General features: G+C 38.7%; 2 protein-coding genes across 3 annotated transcripts in view; both read right to left on the minus strand.

Moving 5' to 3' along the window:
• LOC134211135 (sodium- and chloride-dependent neutral and basic amino acid transporter B(0+)-like) overlaps nucleotides 1–18,744 on the minus strand; it is a 727,874-nt gene that overhangs the window by 597,475 nt on the left and 111,655 nt on the right.
• Nucleotides 1–18,744, minus strand: part of LOC134211134 (sodium- and chloride-dependent neutral and basic amino acid transporter B(0+)) — a 343,203-nt gene that overhangs the window by 212,517 nt on the left and 111,942 nt on the right. For both annotated transcript variants that reach the window (XM_062687768.1, XM_062687767.1), the window contains one exon: nucleotides 15,350–15,654. In XM_062687768.1, coding sequence (XP_062543752.1) covers nucleotides 15,350–15,379 — 30 coding nt within the window. In that variant the 5' untranslated portion in view covers nucleotides 15,380–15,654. The remainder of the gene's footprint in view (nucleotides 1–15,349; nucleotides 15,655–18,744) is intronic.

Genomic DNA, 18,744 nt, shown 5'->3' on the forward strand with positions numbered 1-18,744 from the left:
GCATCTGCTCAGAATGGTAATGGAATTTGGAAGCAAATTTATCTTATCACATTCAAATAATCTGGAATTGGCTTTCTCGGACTTGTGTATTCAAAAGGATGAGTTTTGTTCTGCCCAACGTTTCGGCCTTTCATTCTAGCCTTCTTCAAGGGTGTCTGTATACCGTTTTTCGTTTTTAGTTTGTCGTTTGTCATGTAAGGAGGGCTTTTAGTGTAGACGATTAAGGACTTCTAAAACACTGCTACTATAAAAATAGCAGACACAAGATTGAGAAAGTTAAAAAATTCCAGAACAAACTTCCAGACGACCTCGTCCTTTAAAAAATCATAAAGTCTTGATTGAGCTATTCATGGCTAAATCGGGGGAACTTTGAGATTAGGGCATACACGATTTTTCAAACATAAACTGTTCTATCGAGTTCATAGAATGTAAAACGCTTTACCATAGTTATCCACAGTAATTACAGATATCCAACATACTGAGTTACAATAACGTTAAATAATATTTAAAGATAAATTTATTATGAATGACAGTTTTGGAATGATTTCTTTCTTCGATCAAGAAACACGCAATGTTTGTATAAGTAACAACGTTACTAAGAATAAATAATTGGAAATGAAAATCGAAAATTTCTGATAAATAATTAATTGCAGGGAATAACTATCCGGCATTTGAATCATTCTATCAAATGGGATTCACAAAATCAGACGAATTTTTGGTGAAAATGCAAGCAAATTTTATCAGCCAACTGAATAAATGTGGAACGTTGAAAATTTTCCTTCAAAATTTTCACTGTTAGGAAAATTCATAAAGAAATGCCTTTGTCCTAATTCGCAAAAAAAAATCAAAATAAATTATAAAGATAATTTTATTAGCTAAGTTACCTAACACTTTGCCTCAACATAAGTACGAAGCACTGAAGACGATCTTACTGTTGAGGACGAAATATGTATCTGTTAAAGTAATAATTAAGTGGTGGAATTAAATGGGATAATATGATCTCGTCTTATGACAAATACCTAACACTTTTGAGTTTCTTTACTTAAGAAATTGAAGCTAATTTAATTCTCTTTTGAAAATTATCTTTTGAATGAATTCTTTCGTGAGTTCAGTAGTTTTAGAAGCTGCTACTCCAGTCCTCTACTATGCTTCGTTCTTAAGTTGTGATTTTTCAAAGATACGGCACATTTAAAAAAAAAAACAGAAAATCAGCAAAAATATTGTTGTTAAAATATTTTACGAATTCGGGTACAGTTTTTTCTGGCTTTTGCACCTTTTCTTTATGGTAGAAAAATTCGTAAAAAACTTTTTCAGATTTTTTTTTTTTCAAAATGCTGTCCCGTTTTCCCAAAAAAACAGTTCTTGAGTTACGATGTTTCAAAGTTGGTGAAGTCCATGAAAAACTTAAAAAATTCCCAGGGAAAAAAGACGACATATATTTTATAAATTTTCGTTTTTGATCATACCTATACACATTTCTTGTGAAAATCTAAAATTCTTTGGCCCATTTTATACGACTATAAATGAAAATCCTCAATAACAAGACATATGTGTGAAATGGGGATAGCAGCTTCTTGAATACATTTCCAAATTTTCAAATGAAACGAAAGCTTGGTGATTAGTTGAAAAATATTTTTTAGACTTTCAGAAACCATCTGGTCAAAAGGGGGGAAGAGGACGGAAGGTTTAGCGAAATAACACAATAAATCATATGTACGAAATGGGTTTATGTTATTTCCAAATTTAACCACGTGGTGTCTAGATGGCCACTGACATTGTAAAACACCTTCAATTCAGTTCACACCAAAACCCTCACATCGTAAATCAATCGTCCTTCACCGGCAGCCGGCATTATGCCAAAAAGAAATCAAGGTCACGAAATCCCCTGCTGTTCCATTTTTCCAGTTAAAAATCACATCACGTACTATAGTACCCTCGGGCGTTCCGCCCAGTTCGACAGGCAAACACGCAAATTTCCTATTATAGAGCAGGTGTGAAATTGATTAAGGTATGAGATAATAAAATAACAGTCCAATGAAATTGAAAAGCGGCCCCTCGGGAAAATCAGACGCAGAGTATGAATAACAAAGCGGTGAAATATTGAATCCAAAACGAAAACAAACACCCTCAACCTTCAATAATGGCAAACTCAGCTGGAAGTCTTGTATTCCAGTATTCCATGTGGATACACACCACCACATGCAGAGAGCTGTGCCAAGATTTGTGTATGGGAAACATACAACATGAAAACTTTGGTTTTCCTTTAGTTTACGGATGGCAGGTTGAGTGAAAACAATCAAAATATGCATGAGTAGCGTTGGAAAAATCAATCAATTTCGTCCGTATAAGGCACAAAAAATGCAAACCAGTTTTGATATATTGATATTACAAACAGGGAACTTATTTCCTATCAATATTGAACAACAGGTGTAGCTTGTTGTAATCGTGTTTAGGTACTTTGATTAGTTTAAACTTTTTATTAATTGGAAACAATTGAGCAATAACTGCCTCGTAAAATTGTCCAATTCAACGTTCAACAAGAAAACGAATCGACTAACTATGCGTCTAATGACAGCGAAATGGGCCGACTAGACAACCCCGTAAGCAACGCATAAGTAGTACAAAGTTTGCGAGCGGCAAACAGTGTACGAAATTAGACGCTACTGTGTGCTTTGGCAACACATGTTGCCTCTCCGTAGGAGGCAGCAGTTTGCTACTGAACACCACTTTGCTGGGCCACAAACGTAGATTAAGCGAAGTGGGTAAATTGAGATGTAGCCATGGGCAGAGTGTACTAACAGAGTTGTATCTGAAAGTGATTTTCATCGCGTTACGATGTCTACAAAATGCCTCATATTTGTTTTCACTTAATCGATCAATTCCGCGAGCAGCAACAGACACAAATAAGACGTTGCTTTTACTACTCGTCTTTCCTTGCAGGTCGGCTGTAAAATGATTTTCACCTGATTGTGGTCAGGCCTTCTGATGAATTGCCAAGCCCAACGCAACTGCTGCAATTCCGCTGATGTTGAAAATTGTCCTTGAAATTTAGATGTATTAGTCATATTTCGGAAACTTTTATGATATTCTGATAAGTCCCTTCCCGGTACCTTCAATACTTTCCTTTTCAGACAAATGGGAGGTTATCGGGCGGTGTTAATTACTATGGCATATATTGATATCCCATTAAACCACATGGGAACACAATTTGGACAAAATGGTACACGATCCCCGAGGTGTCAAGCTACCTTGGCGACATACAGCACAACCAAAAAAAAAATCATGTGAAAATAATCGATATTGCAGGATTGCTCAAGTTAAATATGATATAGCTGATGTGGAAAGCACAGCCACACAATATCATGGTCTAAGTTTTTTACTTGAATGATTTTGTCAGTTGACTGTAATTCATTTTCAATATGTTATAGTCACTCCCATAAAGATACCTTAATTAAAACTATAATTGTAATAATAATAAAGTTTCAAAGTGCCTATTCATCAATAGCGCTATTAAAGCGAGAATGGGTTGACCTGCGCATGTCTTACCTTCAAATGGTTCGTTGACACAATGACATATTCTGGTTACCTAAATTGTAAACAAATATTTACCACAAAACAAAGCCAGACAGGAACATCGTCCCAATAAAATATGACACTTCCTTTCACCTGACTTTGAGTACATCCTCCTTCTGCACCAATCAAAGCAGTTAAACTGCATGACTAAATACCTAATGGGTACAAGCAACTACCAACCATAACATCAACAACAATACGAGCGGCGAAGGTGGCAGAAAAAAAACACACGACAACGACGATCGAATCGATCGCTATCAGTCAGCTGCTAACGAATGGCGCCGATAACCCAAAAACAACGCCATGATTCGCCAGCAATGCAGAAAGGCGATAATTGCAAAAACGTGCTGCTCGACTTGCTCTAGCCCCCCGCCATATATGCTTCCAATGGGCTATCACTACACGACAGAGGTGGTGTATTGCTATAGCACTATCTGAATATCTGAAGCATTGAACTTGAAAACAACACGCCGAACGGCGCACTTGCAGTTACTCACCCATTTCAAGTGACCAAAACTTGGACTAAAATGATTTTCCCCAAATATATTTTTTAACAACTTCAAAATCTACAAGAATAGTAATACAATAGTTGCTTTTCTTCTAATAATTGCAGCCCGAGCAAAAGATCAGCAAAACTTTTAAAAGAAGTTTTCAAAAAAAAAATCGACGTTACTTTGACATGAATATCATTTGTCATAAGACGAGTTTGTACAATCCCATTTAATTCCACCACTTAATTGTACCTGTACCGTATTTCGACCTCAACAGTAAGGCCGTCTTCAGGGTCTCGTACTTGACTCGACTTCGAGTCAAGTCAATTCAAGTACGAGACACTGAAGACGGCCTTATTGTTGAGGTCGAAATACGCATCTGTCAAGGTACAATTAAGTGGTGGAATTAAATGGGATTGTACAAACTCGTCTTATGACAAGTGAATACCACTAAAAAGCTCAAAATAATTTTCTTAATGAATATCATGTCAACGAATGTGACAAAAGGCAACACAGGCACAAAGCTTTGCCCATTATCTTCCCAGGAATCTCAAGCTTTCGTCAAGCAAGCTATCTGACCACCGCCCATATGGTAGGTCCACCACGCGGATCCAACGAGCACGATTTCGGAGGTTACACGAGGAATGAGAAGCTTTTCTACAATCCTCTGTAGGAGATCCCTTTGGCCATACAGAACTCGAAGCCAATTTCGCACTGTTTGAAGTGTCACATGAACTATAACTAATTTTCGATTGGTTTGTAACTTTGGAAGCCTAAACCCCTTTGATTGACTTTGTTTATGATAGTCCTGTCAATCCGAAAATTTGTCTTCTACGAACGTTCTGATCGTATCGCTGGTAAGATGGAATGGCATTTTTTAACATTTGAACTCTTTTAGCGACCGTATCTCTACGAACTAGAACAATATCCGCAATTGTACTGTAGGTTATACCAGAATTATGATGCTCTATTATAAAATTGTCAGGCACATTTGGCCGAATAGGACATTTGGTCGAATGCAGTCAAACCTTCATGAGCCGATTATAAAGGGATTGTCGACTCGTGGAATTATCGAGATGTGGAATAAAATATTCTTGAGAAGCTGTTTAAAGGGACCATCACAGAAACACAGAAATTATTTTTTAGTATGGTACAAGGGCAAGTAACTCAAAACTTTGCGATAATATTACTCATTGTCTCGTTATATTTCAAGTATCCACGATTTTCGTCAAACAATGAAACGGTTGCTAGGTCGGTTGTTATGACGTTGGTCAGTTAGTTGATGAAACACAGTGCTCCTCCGTATTGGAAAACCCTGATATCCTGAACACAGATTCTAGAAAAATTTGCAAACCGCATTCTTTATTTATAATGCCATCAAACCAAAAACGTGGGCCTCATAGATTGGTTAAAATGTAATAGTAATAGAAATAGTTGTTCAGTGATGTTTGAAGAATTTAAAGGAGACTGAAATCATGTGTTGCCTAAAACATGTTTTCCTAACCAGAGCTCTTCGATCAATTCGCTGTAGATACGACATAGTTTTTCGCTAGTATTTGTTAGTATTTTTGGATACTATCGAAAGTTTAGAGTAAGTTTTCCCATTGGTATGGTATAATTTGCCTCCATGAGTCAATATTGAGTCATATAACATCAACTCATGGAGGTTTTACTGTAGGACATTTGGCCGAATAGGCCGACATTTTTTTAATACGACATTTTGCCAGATAGGACATTTGGCCGAATGAGAAATTTGGCCGAATAGGACATTTGGCCGAATAGGACATTTGACCGAATAGAACATTTGGTAGATTAGGACTTTTGGCTGACATTTGGCCGAATAGGTCATTTGAAAAATGCGAAATGAAGTGTGAAAATTGAGACGTCTCTCTTCTCACTGTGAAAAGAGAGTAGTGTGAAGTAAGAATTATTTATATTTATTCAGACTAACTCCGATGTGGCCAATAATGCGGTATATCCCGAGTAACACACTTGTCATATATCAGTCACTGTGACTGATATGCAACAAAATCCAGTCACATTGGAGTTGCTGCAACCAAATCGATCTGAATTTTGCTACTAGAGATAAAAGTCTTCTCCATTCGACTCAGTCCATGGCTACACGTCGCCAACCACGAAGTCTACGCAGTCGTCCGATTTTCGCGGTGTGCACGATGGATGGTTTTCCCAGCAGCTCATGCAACTCGTGGTTCATTCGCCTCCTCCACGTCCCGTCCGCCACCTGCACCCCACCATAGATAGTGAGCAGAACTTTCCTCGGGCATCGTCCAGGTCTCGTGTCCGTAGAGGACTACCGGTCTAATGATCGTTTTGTAGATTGTCAGTTTGGTACGGCGGCGAACTCTATTCGATCAGAGCGTCTTACGGAGTCCAAAGTACGTACGACTTCCAGCCACTATGCGCCTCAGAGTTCCTCTGCTGGTATTATTTCCGACAGTCACCAGTGAGACCAAGTACACAAATTCTTCTACCACCTCGATTTCATCACCACCGATGCAAACTCGCAGTGGGTGGCTCACATTGTCTTCTCTTAAACCACGTTCTACAGTACTTGGCGAATGGCGAATACCTGGTCCGTGGTGGAGCGTTCGCCCATAAAACCCGCCTGGTACTGCCCCACGAAGTTCCTTGTAATTGGTGCTAGTCAACGGCATAGAATTTGGGAGAGTACCTTGTAGGCGGCGTTCAGCAATGTGATTGCGTGGTAGTTGCTACAATTCAGCTTATCGCCCTTTTTGTAGATGGGACACACGACACCTTCCATCCACTCTTGCGGCAAAACTTCCTCCTCTCAAATCTTGGTAATGACCCAGTGTAGCGCTCTAGCCAGTGTGTTCAAATAGCTCTCCTGGTAGTTGATCAACCCCAGAGGCTTTGTTGTTCTTCAGCCGGCCAATCTCTTCCTGGATTTCCTGGAGATCCGGAGCCGGTAAAATTATGTCCTGCGCGCGTTCTCCCAGGTCCATCATCATACCGCCATCTTCGTCTGCCACATCGGCATGCATGTGTTCGTTGTAGCGCTCTTTCCAGTCATCTTCAAGAGATGCTGCGCCTAGTTACTCTTCCGTTGGGAGTGCCACTTCCAGCTGCTGCACGTATCCTTAGGCTAGTCTACCGTCTTGTAGCCGCCCAATGTTAAGCCGCGGCGTTTGACTACGACGCGTGTTGTACACTGTCGAGAGTTCTGAGCGCAGGCATACTGCAACGAGGTAGTGCCCGGATTCAATATTCGCACTGCGGTAAGTGCGGACGTTCGTGATGTTGGAGAAGAATTTACCGTCGATTAGAACGTGGTCGATTTGGTTTTCCGTTTCTTAGTTAGGTGATCTCCATGTGGCATTGTGGATATTTTTGAGGGAAAGAAGGAGCTTCGGACTACCATTCCGCGGGAGGCTACGAAGTTTATGCATCGTTGGCCGTTATTATTCGATACGGTGAGCAGACTATCCGGTCCGATGACCGATCAATACATATACTCCCTTCCTACCTGTACTTTCATGTCACCGATGACGATTTTGACGTCTCGCAGTGGGCGTCGATCGTATGTCTGCTCCAACTGTGCGTAGAACGGTTCTTTCTCGTCGTCGGGTCTCCCCTCGTGTGGGCAGTGCACGTTGATGATGCTATAGTTGAAGAAACGGCATTTAATCCTCAGCTTGCACATCCTTGCGTTGATTGGCTGCCAATCACACGTTGGTGCATCTTGCCCAGCACTATGAAGCCAGATTTCCAGCTCGTTGGTGGTGCCACAGTTTGGTAGAAGGTAGCCGCTCGATGCCCACTTTTCCAAACTTTATGTCCTGTCCAGCAAATCTCCTGCAGCGCCACGACGTCGAAGTTGCGGGGATGTAATTCATCGTAGATCATTCTGTCGCAACCCGCGTGAAGTAAGAAGTGAGACGTCTTACTACTCACAGTGAGAAGTGAGAAATGAGGGGTGAGAAGTGAGACGTCTCAATTCTCACTCATCATTTCTCATTTCTCTCGCAACCTGCGTGAAGTAAGAAGTGAGACGTCTTACTACTCACAGTGAGAAGTGATAAATGAGGGGTGAGAAGTGAAACGTCTCAATTCTCACTCATCATTTCTCATTTCTCATTTCTCTCGCAACCTGCGTGAAGTAAGAAGTGAGACGTCTTACTACTCACAGTGAGAAGTGATAAATGAGGGGTGAGAAGTGAGATGTCTCAATTCTCACTCATCATTTCTCATTTCTCTCGCAACCTGCGTGAATTAAGAAGTGAGACGTCTTACATTCTCACTCTTCATTTCCCATTTCTTACTGTAAAAATTGAGAAGTTAGTAGAGATGTCTACTTCGTACTTCGAACTACCCAAGCAACACATTTGCCATAGACGAGTAAGTAAGACCTATATATGACCAAATCAAGTCATGTATAAGTTGCTGCAACCAAATTAGTCTGAATTGTGTTACTCGGGTACTCACTTTCCACACCTCATTTCTCACTTTTCAAATGACCCATTCGGCCAAATATCCTGCTCGGCCAAATAACATATTCAGTCAAATGACCTATTCGGCAAAATCACTTTTTCGGCCAAATGACCTATTCGGCCGGATGACCCGGTCGGCCAAATGACTTTCGGCCAGGTGTGTTTCGGCCTAATGGTTTGTTCGGCCTAGTGACATTCGGCCAAATGGCTTTCGACCGAATTGGTTTCTGCCAAACGACCCTTCACCTTTCTACTTTGAACGAAGAACAAATCAAAAACAACATTTTTTTTACCTTTTTAAACGTGTCATAAACGGACTATGGAATCAAAATTTATAGCCAAAATATATGTTTTATAACAAACGAGAAAGGCACCACTGTAGCTAGGATGATTAATCTGGGCTTTTGAATGTAATAAACGTAAATCTACAAAACCTTACTATATATAATGATAACATGTGATGCGTTCGATTTTGCTTTTCACATACTTGGGTAGGTGGTTATCTGCAAGTTTCGTCTATTATGGGAAGGTATAGACACGGGGTCGTCGAGCAGCACAGTAGATAACCATGACGGATTCCACGCAGAATGACACACCGACCAAACTTGATGACAGTTGATTCGATTGAAACTTGTCACATATTTTCGGTATTGGAGATAGACTATTTTAAACTAATTTAAAAAAAAATCGACCCTCGAGTAATTTATGAAAAGGTCGAATGTGTTTTTGAGCAAATTAATTTAAAAAAAATGCATCTCAGAAACCGTTCATTGTACGAAAAAACTGTCTGAGAACGAATTGTAGGGGACTAATAGGGCTTTATGGAGAAAATATTACACTGGTGGAAAAAATATTTTACACTGAAAAAAATCGATGTTCAAATTAAAAAAAATAAATTTCTTATATTTTCATTATATATTATATTTTTATATTTTCACCAAATTTTAACCACAAAAACTTGACTTCAAAATATACCAAAATATACTGGAAGCTATTTTTGGCCCATTTTTGAAACATTGACTATTTACAGGAAAACACTACATGTCGCCGAATTATGATTCCTTGGTCAATTTTGAACAAAAAAGCTGCTATTTATTTTTTTCCTAAGTATTACCGTTTTTGAGATATTCGAAAACTGAAAAAAAATTGTTTTCCACCCTTTCCAAAACTTACTCGCGATACTCTATCACCAACACTAAGTTTCCCAATTCGTACTTATATAAAACTTATACATGAACATCAAGACAGTTGTGCACACACACACAGCCATATGCATGGCTTTGAAAACAGATTAAAAAAAAATGAATCAGCTGAAAGGAATTCTAGATTACTTTGAGAATTGGTCGTATGTGCAAAAGAGAGGCTCTCTTTGTTCACGCTCTCTTTCGCTAATAGATAGGCTAGAGTTATGGATTTTTTGCTACTTTGTCACTTCAGCACGCTAGTCAAAGCTATTGACTTTGAATATCCACCAAGAAATCCGAAGTGAACTTTAGTATAGACGCATTCCACGCAGAATGACACATAAATAACGAAAATTTAACATGATCGTCTAACTACCAAGTAATTTACAATGATTTGGACGTAATGCAGCAAAGGAACTGAAGCCTACAATATTTTTACTTATTTTCTAATAAGTTGTGTATGCTTCTCGTAGCGAACAAAGTAGTAAGCGTTTTTGGACATGTTGTCGCTTACCATCCTTTTTTACAGAAACAAAATCATTTTGCCCTGGCATAACCCTACTTACAAGATCGCTGTCGAAGAACTGTTGAACTTCGTTCTTTACCTCCGCGTCCAAACCGAACCCAATCCTATCGCTCATGGTTGATAGAATTTCTTTCTCTGCAGCCAAATTTCGGGCCTGCCTTACAAGGTATAAAGGTACATCCAAATACTGCATCACTTCTTGATGATTTCGGTAACACAGACAAAGATCCTCAATTTGTCGTCTCTCGAACATCCTGCATCGGTGAACTTTTCTTAAAGCTGCGATATCATCTCATCGAAATTTGCAGCCTTACGCTTCAATTGGTCAAGATCTTCATCTGCTTCATAATTGAAGATATGCTTTCGTAGTCCTTTTTATATGTCCAAATATTTCCGTTTGTGCTAACCTGCATTTTTTAGTTTGCTTATAGTTACTGGGGAAACGTTAATCCCAGCTATTCCAGTGTTCAACATCTCAACACTATACGCAATGGAGTACTCCGGTATAACGCTTTCCTGAGATGAAGCCGATGCTACTGATGTTGCTGACGGTACTTCTTCAAGACAGTTATTTGATCCAGATGGCTGTGGCTCTGCTACTGGTGGGTTTGGTTCAGCTACTGGTGGGTGTGAATCGAATAACGGTGGTTGTTGTTCCTCCACTGATTGCACATCATTATAAATATTTACAGTCACTTGTTTTAGCAGTCTACACGAATCACAAATGAACAAAGACGTGTCCAAAGGAATATTACATCCCATTGATTTCAATTTATCAATAACTTTTTCAGTCCACTAGGGTAATTCGCCAAATGTTGAACGGCTAATTTCTTCGCCTATTGTTGAACGCACGTGCATTTCTTATGGAAGTTCAACAATAGGCGACAAAATTAGCCGTTCAACATTTGGCGGTTTCCCCTATACGGACATTTTTTTAAGCATCGTGTACTGGGAAATGGCTTACAACACCTTACAAATTCCGAAGCCATGTTATTAGTACCTGCCTCACAAATTATTTGGGAATGATCGTTTCTGTAAAATTAAAGCCTAAATATACTCCTCCTCTTCCTTTCCTCTGTTCATGGCTGCATCTGTCAATTCATTCAATCGTAACTCTCAAACAGATTGTTTTGATGTTGATGTACAAATTTTGGCAATTTCATGTACTAGTGTTGGTGATGGAGAATCGCGAGTAAGTTTTGAAAAGGGCGGAATACATTTTTTTCAGTTTTAAAAATTAAATTTGAAATATCTCAAAAACGGTAATACTTAGGAATAAAATAAATAACAGCATTTTTGTTCAAAATTGACCAAGGAATCATAATTTAGCGTCAAATATATGTGTTGTCTTGGAAATAGTTAATGTTTCAAAAATGAGCCAAAAATTGCTTCCGCTAAAACTTTTTTATTTTCAACTTCTCCATCAAACTGATGTCGTTAAAATGTGTGTTCTGAAGTCAAGTTTTTGTGGTAGAAAAATGGTAAAAGAAATAAACATGGGTTTTAAGATATTTCCATTTTTACAATAATTAACGATTTTTTTCAGCGTAAAATAATTTTTTGACCAGTATAATATTTTCTCCATAAAGCCCTTTTAGTCTCTTACAATTCGTTCTCAGATAGTTTTTTCGTACAATGATCGGTTTCCAAGTTACAATATGTTTATAATAATTTGCTCGAAAACACATTCGAACTTTTCATAAATTACTCGAGGGTCGTTTTTTTTTTAAATAAGTGGAAAATGATCAGTCTGGTGTGCCGAAAATATGTGCGAAATTTCATCCCAGTTAAAGACGATCATGTTAAAATTTCGTTATTTATGTTTCATTCTGCGTGGAATTCGTCCCATGCAACTCACCATTAGGGTAAGGAAAGCCCCGAGCCCGGGGATGGCGAGTTTTATTCTCGATCCGGTCCAGGTTAGTAATGTTCTAGACTTCTTGAGCTTAGTGTATCCACTATTCTGCCGTCATACGCATATTTGTCCCATGTTTGCTGGGATTTCCTATGTACATGGGACAGTTATGCGTATAAGGGCAGTATTGTGCTTACATACTTAATTTTTTCGCAGAGATGTTAGCATAAGGCAATCCATAAGACAGCTGCGGTCAGCTGACAATTTTTGTTTACCCTGATTTTTTGACAGATTCTGACCGGACTGACAGAACAATCCAAAGGAAATTGTTAAGCACGGTTTACACCAGAAGTGAGTGGCCTTCAACTGCATGTACACTTTGTTTTGATTTCGATTGTCAGTCCCATCGCTGAATGTCCTCATGGATAGCCTAATTGTTTTGTTTATTTCCCTCGCCGAGTTTCAACAACCATGATTTTACTGAGATCTCAGGAGAAGTGCCGTTTCGATGAATAATAAAGTAATAAACGATATTTTCTAAATTTCAGTTCTGAAAATTTACTAAGCTACAGCGTTGCCTGATTTTGCCGAATTCGAATAAGAAAAAAATAGTGAGTACCGCACAAGGCACATATTCTTGCAATTGCGTGGAAATGTGAATAGTAAAAATAGTAAAGTGAAAGAGCAGGTCAAGTTCCAGTTGGAATGTAGAGTGATTGAAGAAAAAGTTGAAGATTCCAAATATTCTTCTACCATTTACTTCCTCTATGAAAACTTATGTGAATAAAAAGATACACATAGAAGAATATTGTACGATTAGAACAAAAGTTTCCATTGTTGCATTAAGTAATGTAGACATTGTTGTTTCAAACATCCATATTGTTGTCTCAATGTTGATTCACTGCTTTATTCAATTGAATATTATCATTGTTTAAATCCTTCATCGCATGATTGATTTTTCTGGGATTGGCATGGTTCTTTTGAAAATTATGTCATAATATGGAAAAACTGTAGAAACTGATCGCGATCAGCATGAATCATTCTGTCTACATGAAGGAAGCTTCGAGCAGAGTAGGGTAATACCAGCTTATTTTTGGATACCGAAATAGGAGAAAATACCGATTTATATCTAAGCATTCTAAGCTTTTCGTTAAATTTTAAGATACAAATAATGAATATTTGTCCTAAATCACGACCAAAACTCAAAACTGCAAAAAAAATGGATGCCATTTTATGTTTGTTTATAGTTTTCAGTAGAAAAAGTCACGCGAATGTTGAATGGCATGCTCATCTCGTGAACTTAAATTTGAGTCAGTTTTCCGAATAGTAAAAACGCGCTTAAGACAAGAAATTGTGTTTATGACCATGGCATCAATTTCAATTGCAAAACAAATTCAAACTAGCCATAAGGCTACTAAAGTGTAACTATCACTTTTGACCCCTTGAGCGTATGATGCAGTAGTAGCCATTTGACCACCACGCCCGTTATAGTGACTGAAAAATGGTTTCCAAATTTCAGTAATTTTCAAAGCTTACACGTTTGATGAACCTATAAGTACAGTAAAAATAAATTAGGTGAACAGCGCCGTTTCACAAATGAGTTATACCGCGGCGCTGTGTCAATTTTTGGTTTTTTTCTTGAAAAGAAGTCTGCAGCCGTCTGTTTTTAATTCCACGATCATCTGCAATGCGCTTAAGAAGTTCATGACAACCTCTAATGTGATTTTTAAAAGTAAATTTATGATCTAACAGAAGTCCGAAATATTTAGCTTCGCTAGACCAATTTATTGAAACCCAGTTAATAGTGACAATATGTCTGCTAGAAGGTTTCAAATAAGAAGCTCTCGGCTTATGTGGGAAAATTATAAGCTGGGATTTGGAAGCATTCGGGGAAATTTTCCATTTTTGCTAGTAGGTGGAAAAAATATGCAAACTTTTTTGCAATCTACTACAAATGACACGAATGCTTCGCCTTTTGGCTGAGAGGCCCGTGTCATCTGCAAACAAAGATTTTTGACATCCTGATGGTAAATCAGGTAAGTCATAAGTAAAAATGTTATACAATATAGCCCACAGTAATTCTTTAGTAATAGATCTCACTTCATCTAAATTAGTTCCCCACGAAGAGAAAAACATTCTCTTGATTGAGAATGTCTTCGAACCTCCGTGTAACCCGATCCTTAATTGGACTAGTGAGACCTAGACAACAAGAGTTGTCCTACACAATTGTCCAAAAAATCTGCTCTTTTATTTTTCACAATTTCCAACAATTAAATAACATTCATTCAGTGATAACAACTCATAGATGGATATTTGAGTTTTCTAAACCAGAGGTGAGCCACCCTAGGGCTGCAAGCCTCTTTAATAAAGAAATAAAAAAAAAAGTTTTCTAAATTTCACTTCGATATGTTAAAATGGTGCAACCCCGCGTGCATTTGGCGTGCACCATTTTGACAGATCGAAGTGACTATTTGAAACCTCAAACATCCTAATAGATGTTGATCTCACTTAACGAATTTTATTTAATTAAATAATTAAAAACTCTGAAAAATAAAAGAGCAGATTTTCTTCCAACTGTTTAGGACAACTCTGGTTTTGGTTAATAACTCTAAGACGCGATGATCAATTTAGTCTATATTCCGTGCTGAATAACTAAACCGAATCCTCAACTTAAAAAAATTGCCAATGCAATGGATGTGCCTAATAATTCCTAAAAAAGTAACGTAAAAGTAAATATATGCCTTAAGGACTTCTAAGAAATATCAGTTCTATAAATGAAAAGTATGACAAAGATGTATAAAACCATCGCTATCCCTTAAAACCCACATCTTTATTGCTTTTCCCGAGCAATGGATTGATGTTGGCCAGTCGATTCAAAAACGAAATTCCACCGTGCGCCAGTTGTCGATACATAGTATAGTACCAATGCATACCACGCCCGCCCTCACGGAAGCATGTTCGAAAAATATTTCTCTGTTTCGTTTGCACCGAAGAAATGTTGTAGACACAGCGCGAGTGCTTCTCATTCTGTGGTCCGTTCCAGTTTTTTCGATCAAACTTGCACAGGGCACGAAGCTAACGATTCATCGGATATGCTATCGCGGAAATGATGCATTCAAATGCTTCTCCCAAGCCAAAGATAGCTGCATCGACAAAACTGAAATGCTTGCGGCCCGTCATAGATAATGGCTTGCTTTATGGATCTGTCCACTGTAAGCAGACTGGCTCAAACCTTGTGGTTCACTCACCGATGGTTTTGGCTTCTTGTGCCACTTCATTGTGGCGGGGCTGTTTCGGCGCTCCTAATGGAGGCGCAATAAATCGTATCGACAGCTGTATTGCTCCTTATTGGAAACGACTTCGCGGCTATCTCGAGTATTGCACTTTGTTTCACTTTTAGGTTGTTTTCTTCTTAGCTGCACTTAAAAATTATAACTAGGTTTCACCTGGAACTGATATTGATAGCAATTTGCGACGGGGTGCCTCATTTGACTTTTCTCTTCCTCATACTGACAAACACTGGGTGGACGACAATTACGCCCTGAGTTATGACCTGTTAGAGAAAAGATAAAGAAAGGAAAAACATTAGAATGGATTCATAATAGAAAAGCAGGATTTGTGTGCTAATGTCATAATAAATTCTTTTTAAAACGATGAAATGTGGCATTATTGCTATTCCGGGGAACATTGGGTAGTTGCATGCTTCCAGTGGTCCAAACATCAATATTCCTTGCGATTCTTCAATCAAATGACATGCCATCAACATTTGTTCCATCCCAAGCCATCCAAGAATTCCAAGAACTTGAGTATCGGCCTGAAGGATCTGTCTGCTCCTTTCAGAAATGCAAAATGCTCTTAATGATCATTAAAATCAACCAAATCGGATATGCATATGAACGGATCAACCAAATCGAATATGAATGAAATGCATGTTCCGTTCCGGGTCATTCAAGAGTTCCAAAATTGGAGTTCAGGTCTTAAGGTCAATATGCATAACGAAAGATCTACATGCTCCTTTTGGAAATGCAACATGCTCTTAGTGATTATTTGAACCAATTTGGAAATGAATTGATGGCATGTTACTCTCATCCAAGAATTTCAAGAGTATTGGAGTTTCGGCCTTAAGGTCAGAACGCGTGACGAAAGATCTATTTTCTTTTTAGGATATCAACGTGCTTTTACTAATTATTTAAATTAAGTGGGATTTTATTTCTTGTGTAATGCGTATCCATTTTAGTTCTATGGATTACTAAGGGCATAGTCATTTACAAAAGAGATAATAGCACTTTGTGTACGCGTGACGACATCAAGGTTTAAACTGCAGTAAATTTTTGAATGAACTGAAAAAGAACAATTGTAGAAAGCTCATTCAATTCAATTCTATGGATCGCAACCGGGGCCCTCCATAGCCGTGCGGTAAGACGCGCGGCTACAAAGCACGACCATGCTAAGAGTGGCTGTGTTCGATTCCCGGTGCCGGTCTAGACAATTTTCGGCTTGGAAATTGTCTCGACTTCCCTGGGCATAAAAGTATCATCGTGTTAGCCTCATGATATACAAATGCAAAAATGGTAACTTGGTTTAGAAACCTCGCAGTCAGGGAATCAATATTCGAGCAACGCCTAACAATATACCCTTTGTCATCAACAGAGTTTGTTACTGACAAACGCACCTTGCAACAAGCCTTTGTCAGAACCTGAACACAATATGACAAAAATCATTTGCCTTGCATGCTCTGATATTTCCGAGAATACGAGGCTATTTTTGTAATCAGCGTTAGATTCTCGAATATTTCCATGAAAGTAGAAACTACGATAGCATATAATCGAAATTTGCTCTAGAGAGAATGCAAAATAACGGAATGAAAAGTTTGCAACAAAATTGTCTTCTTTTTTGTCATGGACAAAAATTTTCGGATCTTTGTCATTATTATCTCCGACAAAAACAAAGCTTTGTCGTTGGTTCTCTTTTGTCGCTTGTTTCGTATGCGTATTTCAAAAAAAATGATTCCCTGCTCGCAGTTAATAACTGTGGAAGTGCTTAATGAACACTAAGCTGCGAGGAGGCTCTGTCCCAGTGTGGGGATGTAATGCCAATAAGAAGAAGAAGAAGGATCGCAATCAGCATAAATGATCCAAACAGACTAACAGGTCTCAAGGATCTGAAAGCCTATACTTCAGGTAATTCTTGTTTGTACTGCGATGCAACAATAGTTGAAGGGGTATCCATTTTTTTTCAATGGATCACAAGGGCATCAACCCTTCTTAAAAAAATATTAGAAACTTCGTGTAGAACTTAAGTCATGTGCTCCAAGGAATTCTTGGATGACACTTTTAATAAAAAAAGTGCTCAAACTAATGGTAAAAAAGAAAACTGTTTTTCTGCTGCGCATGTAGACCTTAAGATCTATACTTTAGGGAATTCTTGAATGACCTGGAACGGAACGGTTATTATAGGCATACGGATTAAAAAGAGCATGAATCATTAAAAACAGACCTTTACCCAAGTTACCATGAAGCTATATATGCTTGTAAAAAATACAGCCCTAAAAGTTGCTTTAAAGTGGAAAAGGGCATTTATAAGACCGAATTGATGGTTCATTACATTGACATGTTGAAATAAAGCATAAGTAATGCTTCGCTCCATTCGAAATGGTTATTTAGAGTATAGTTGTCTGACAGTTGATAAATGAATGCAACTCCACATCGTTAAAACTGATGTAATGCAATTAGCATTTAGCATGCCGGTTTATGATTGATATACGTGCAATATTGATATAAGTGCAATAAATGCTTGGTGATACTTGGGTAGTTACCCGTTTATATCCAAGGCCTATATTCCAGTTATTCTTGTAGCACCTGGAGGGGAATTGGAGCATATTGAATTTGGTTTAATAGATCAAGTAGAGCAGCGGTACTCAACCTGGGGTACATGTACCCCTGGGGGTACATCCCCTGCTGGTCCCAGGGGATACCTAGGACAAAAATGCATAATGGCGGATGTATTACAAAATTCAAATAATTGTGTTATTTTTTCATTCATAAACTTTGAATTGTACGTAATATGCATGGCGATCAGTATATCAAAGCTTATTGCTAACGCTAACCAGTACAGTGTATGAAGGGCTGTGGGACAAAAGATCAAAAGGACAAAACGTTGAGTGACTAAAATCTAGAATCTAAAGGTTAGGAAGCTTCCATATTAGAGTCATGAAAGCTTTTTCGGAAAAATCTCAGTAGCTTCATTGCAAGAGGCTTGGAAGCCTCCTTATAAACGTCTCAGAAGCCTTCCTCCAAGCAGCTCGTAGTCTTTTTTTCTCGAGGGGCTCAAAGTTCTCCTTTCAAGAGGCTCGGAAGCCTCCTTTCAAGAGGCTCGGAAGCCTCCTTTCAAGAGGCTCGGAAGCCTCCTTTCAAGAGGCTCGGAAGCCTCCTTTCAAGAGGCTCGGAAGCCTTCTTTCAAGAGGCTCGGAAGCCACCTTTCAAGTGGCTCGGAAGCCTCCTTTCAAGAGGCTCGGAAGCCACCTTTCAAGTGGCTCGGAAGCCTCCTTTCAAGAGGTTCGGAAGCCTCCTTTCAAGAGGCTCGGAAGCCTCCTTTCAAGAGGCTCGGAAGCCTCCTTTCAAGAGGCTCGGAAGCCTCTTTTCAA

The sequence above is a fragment of the Armigeres subalbatus genome, chromosome 2 (genome assembly GCF_024139115.2).
Source record: "Armigeres subalbatus isolate Guangzhou_Male chromosome 2, GZ_Asu_2, whole genome shotgun sequence".
NCBI lineage: Eukaryota > Metazoa > Arthropoda > Insecta > Diptera > Culicidae > Armigeres > Armigeres subalbatus.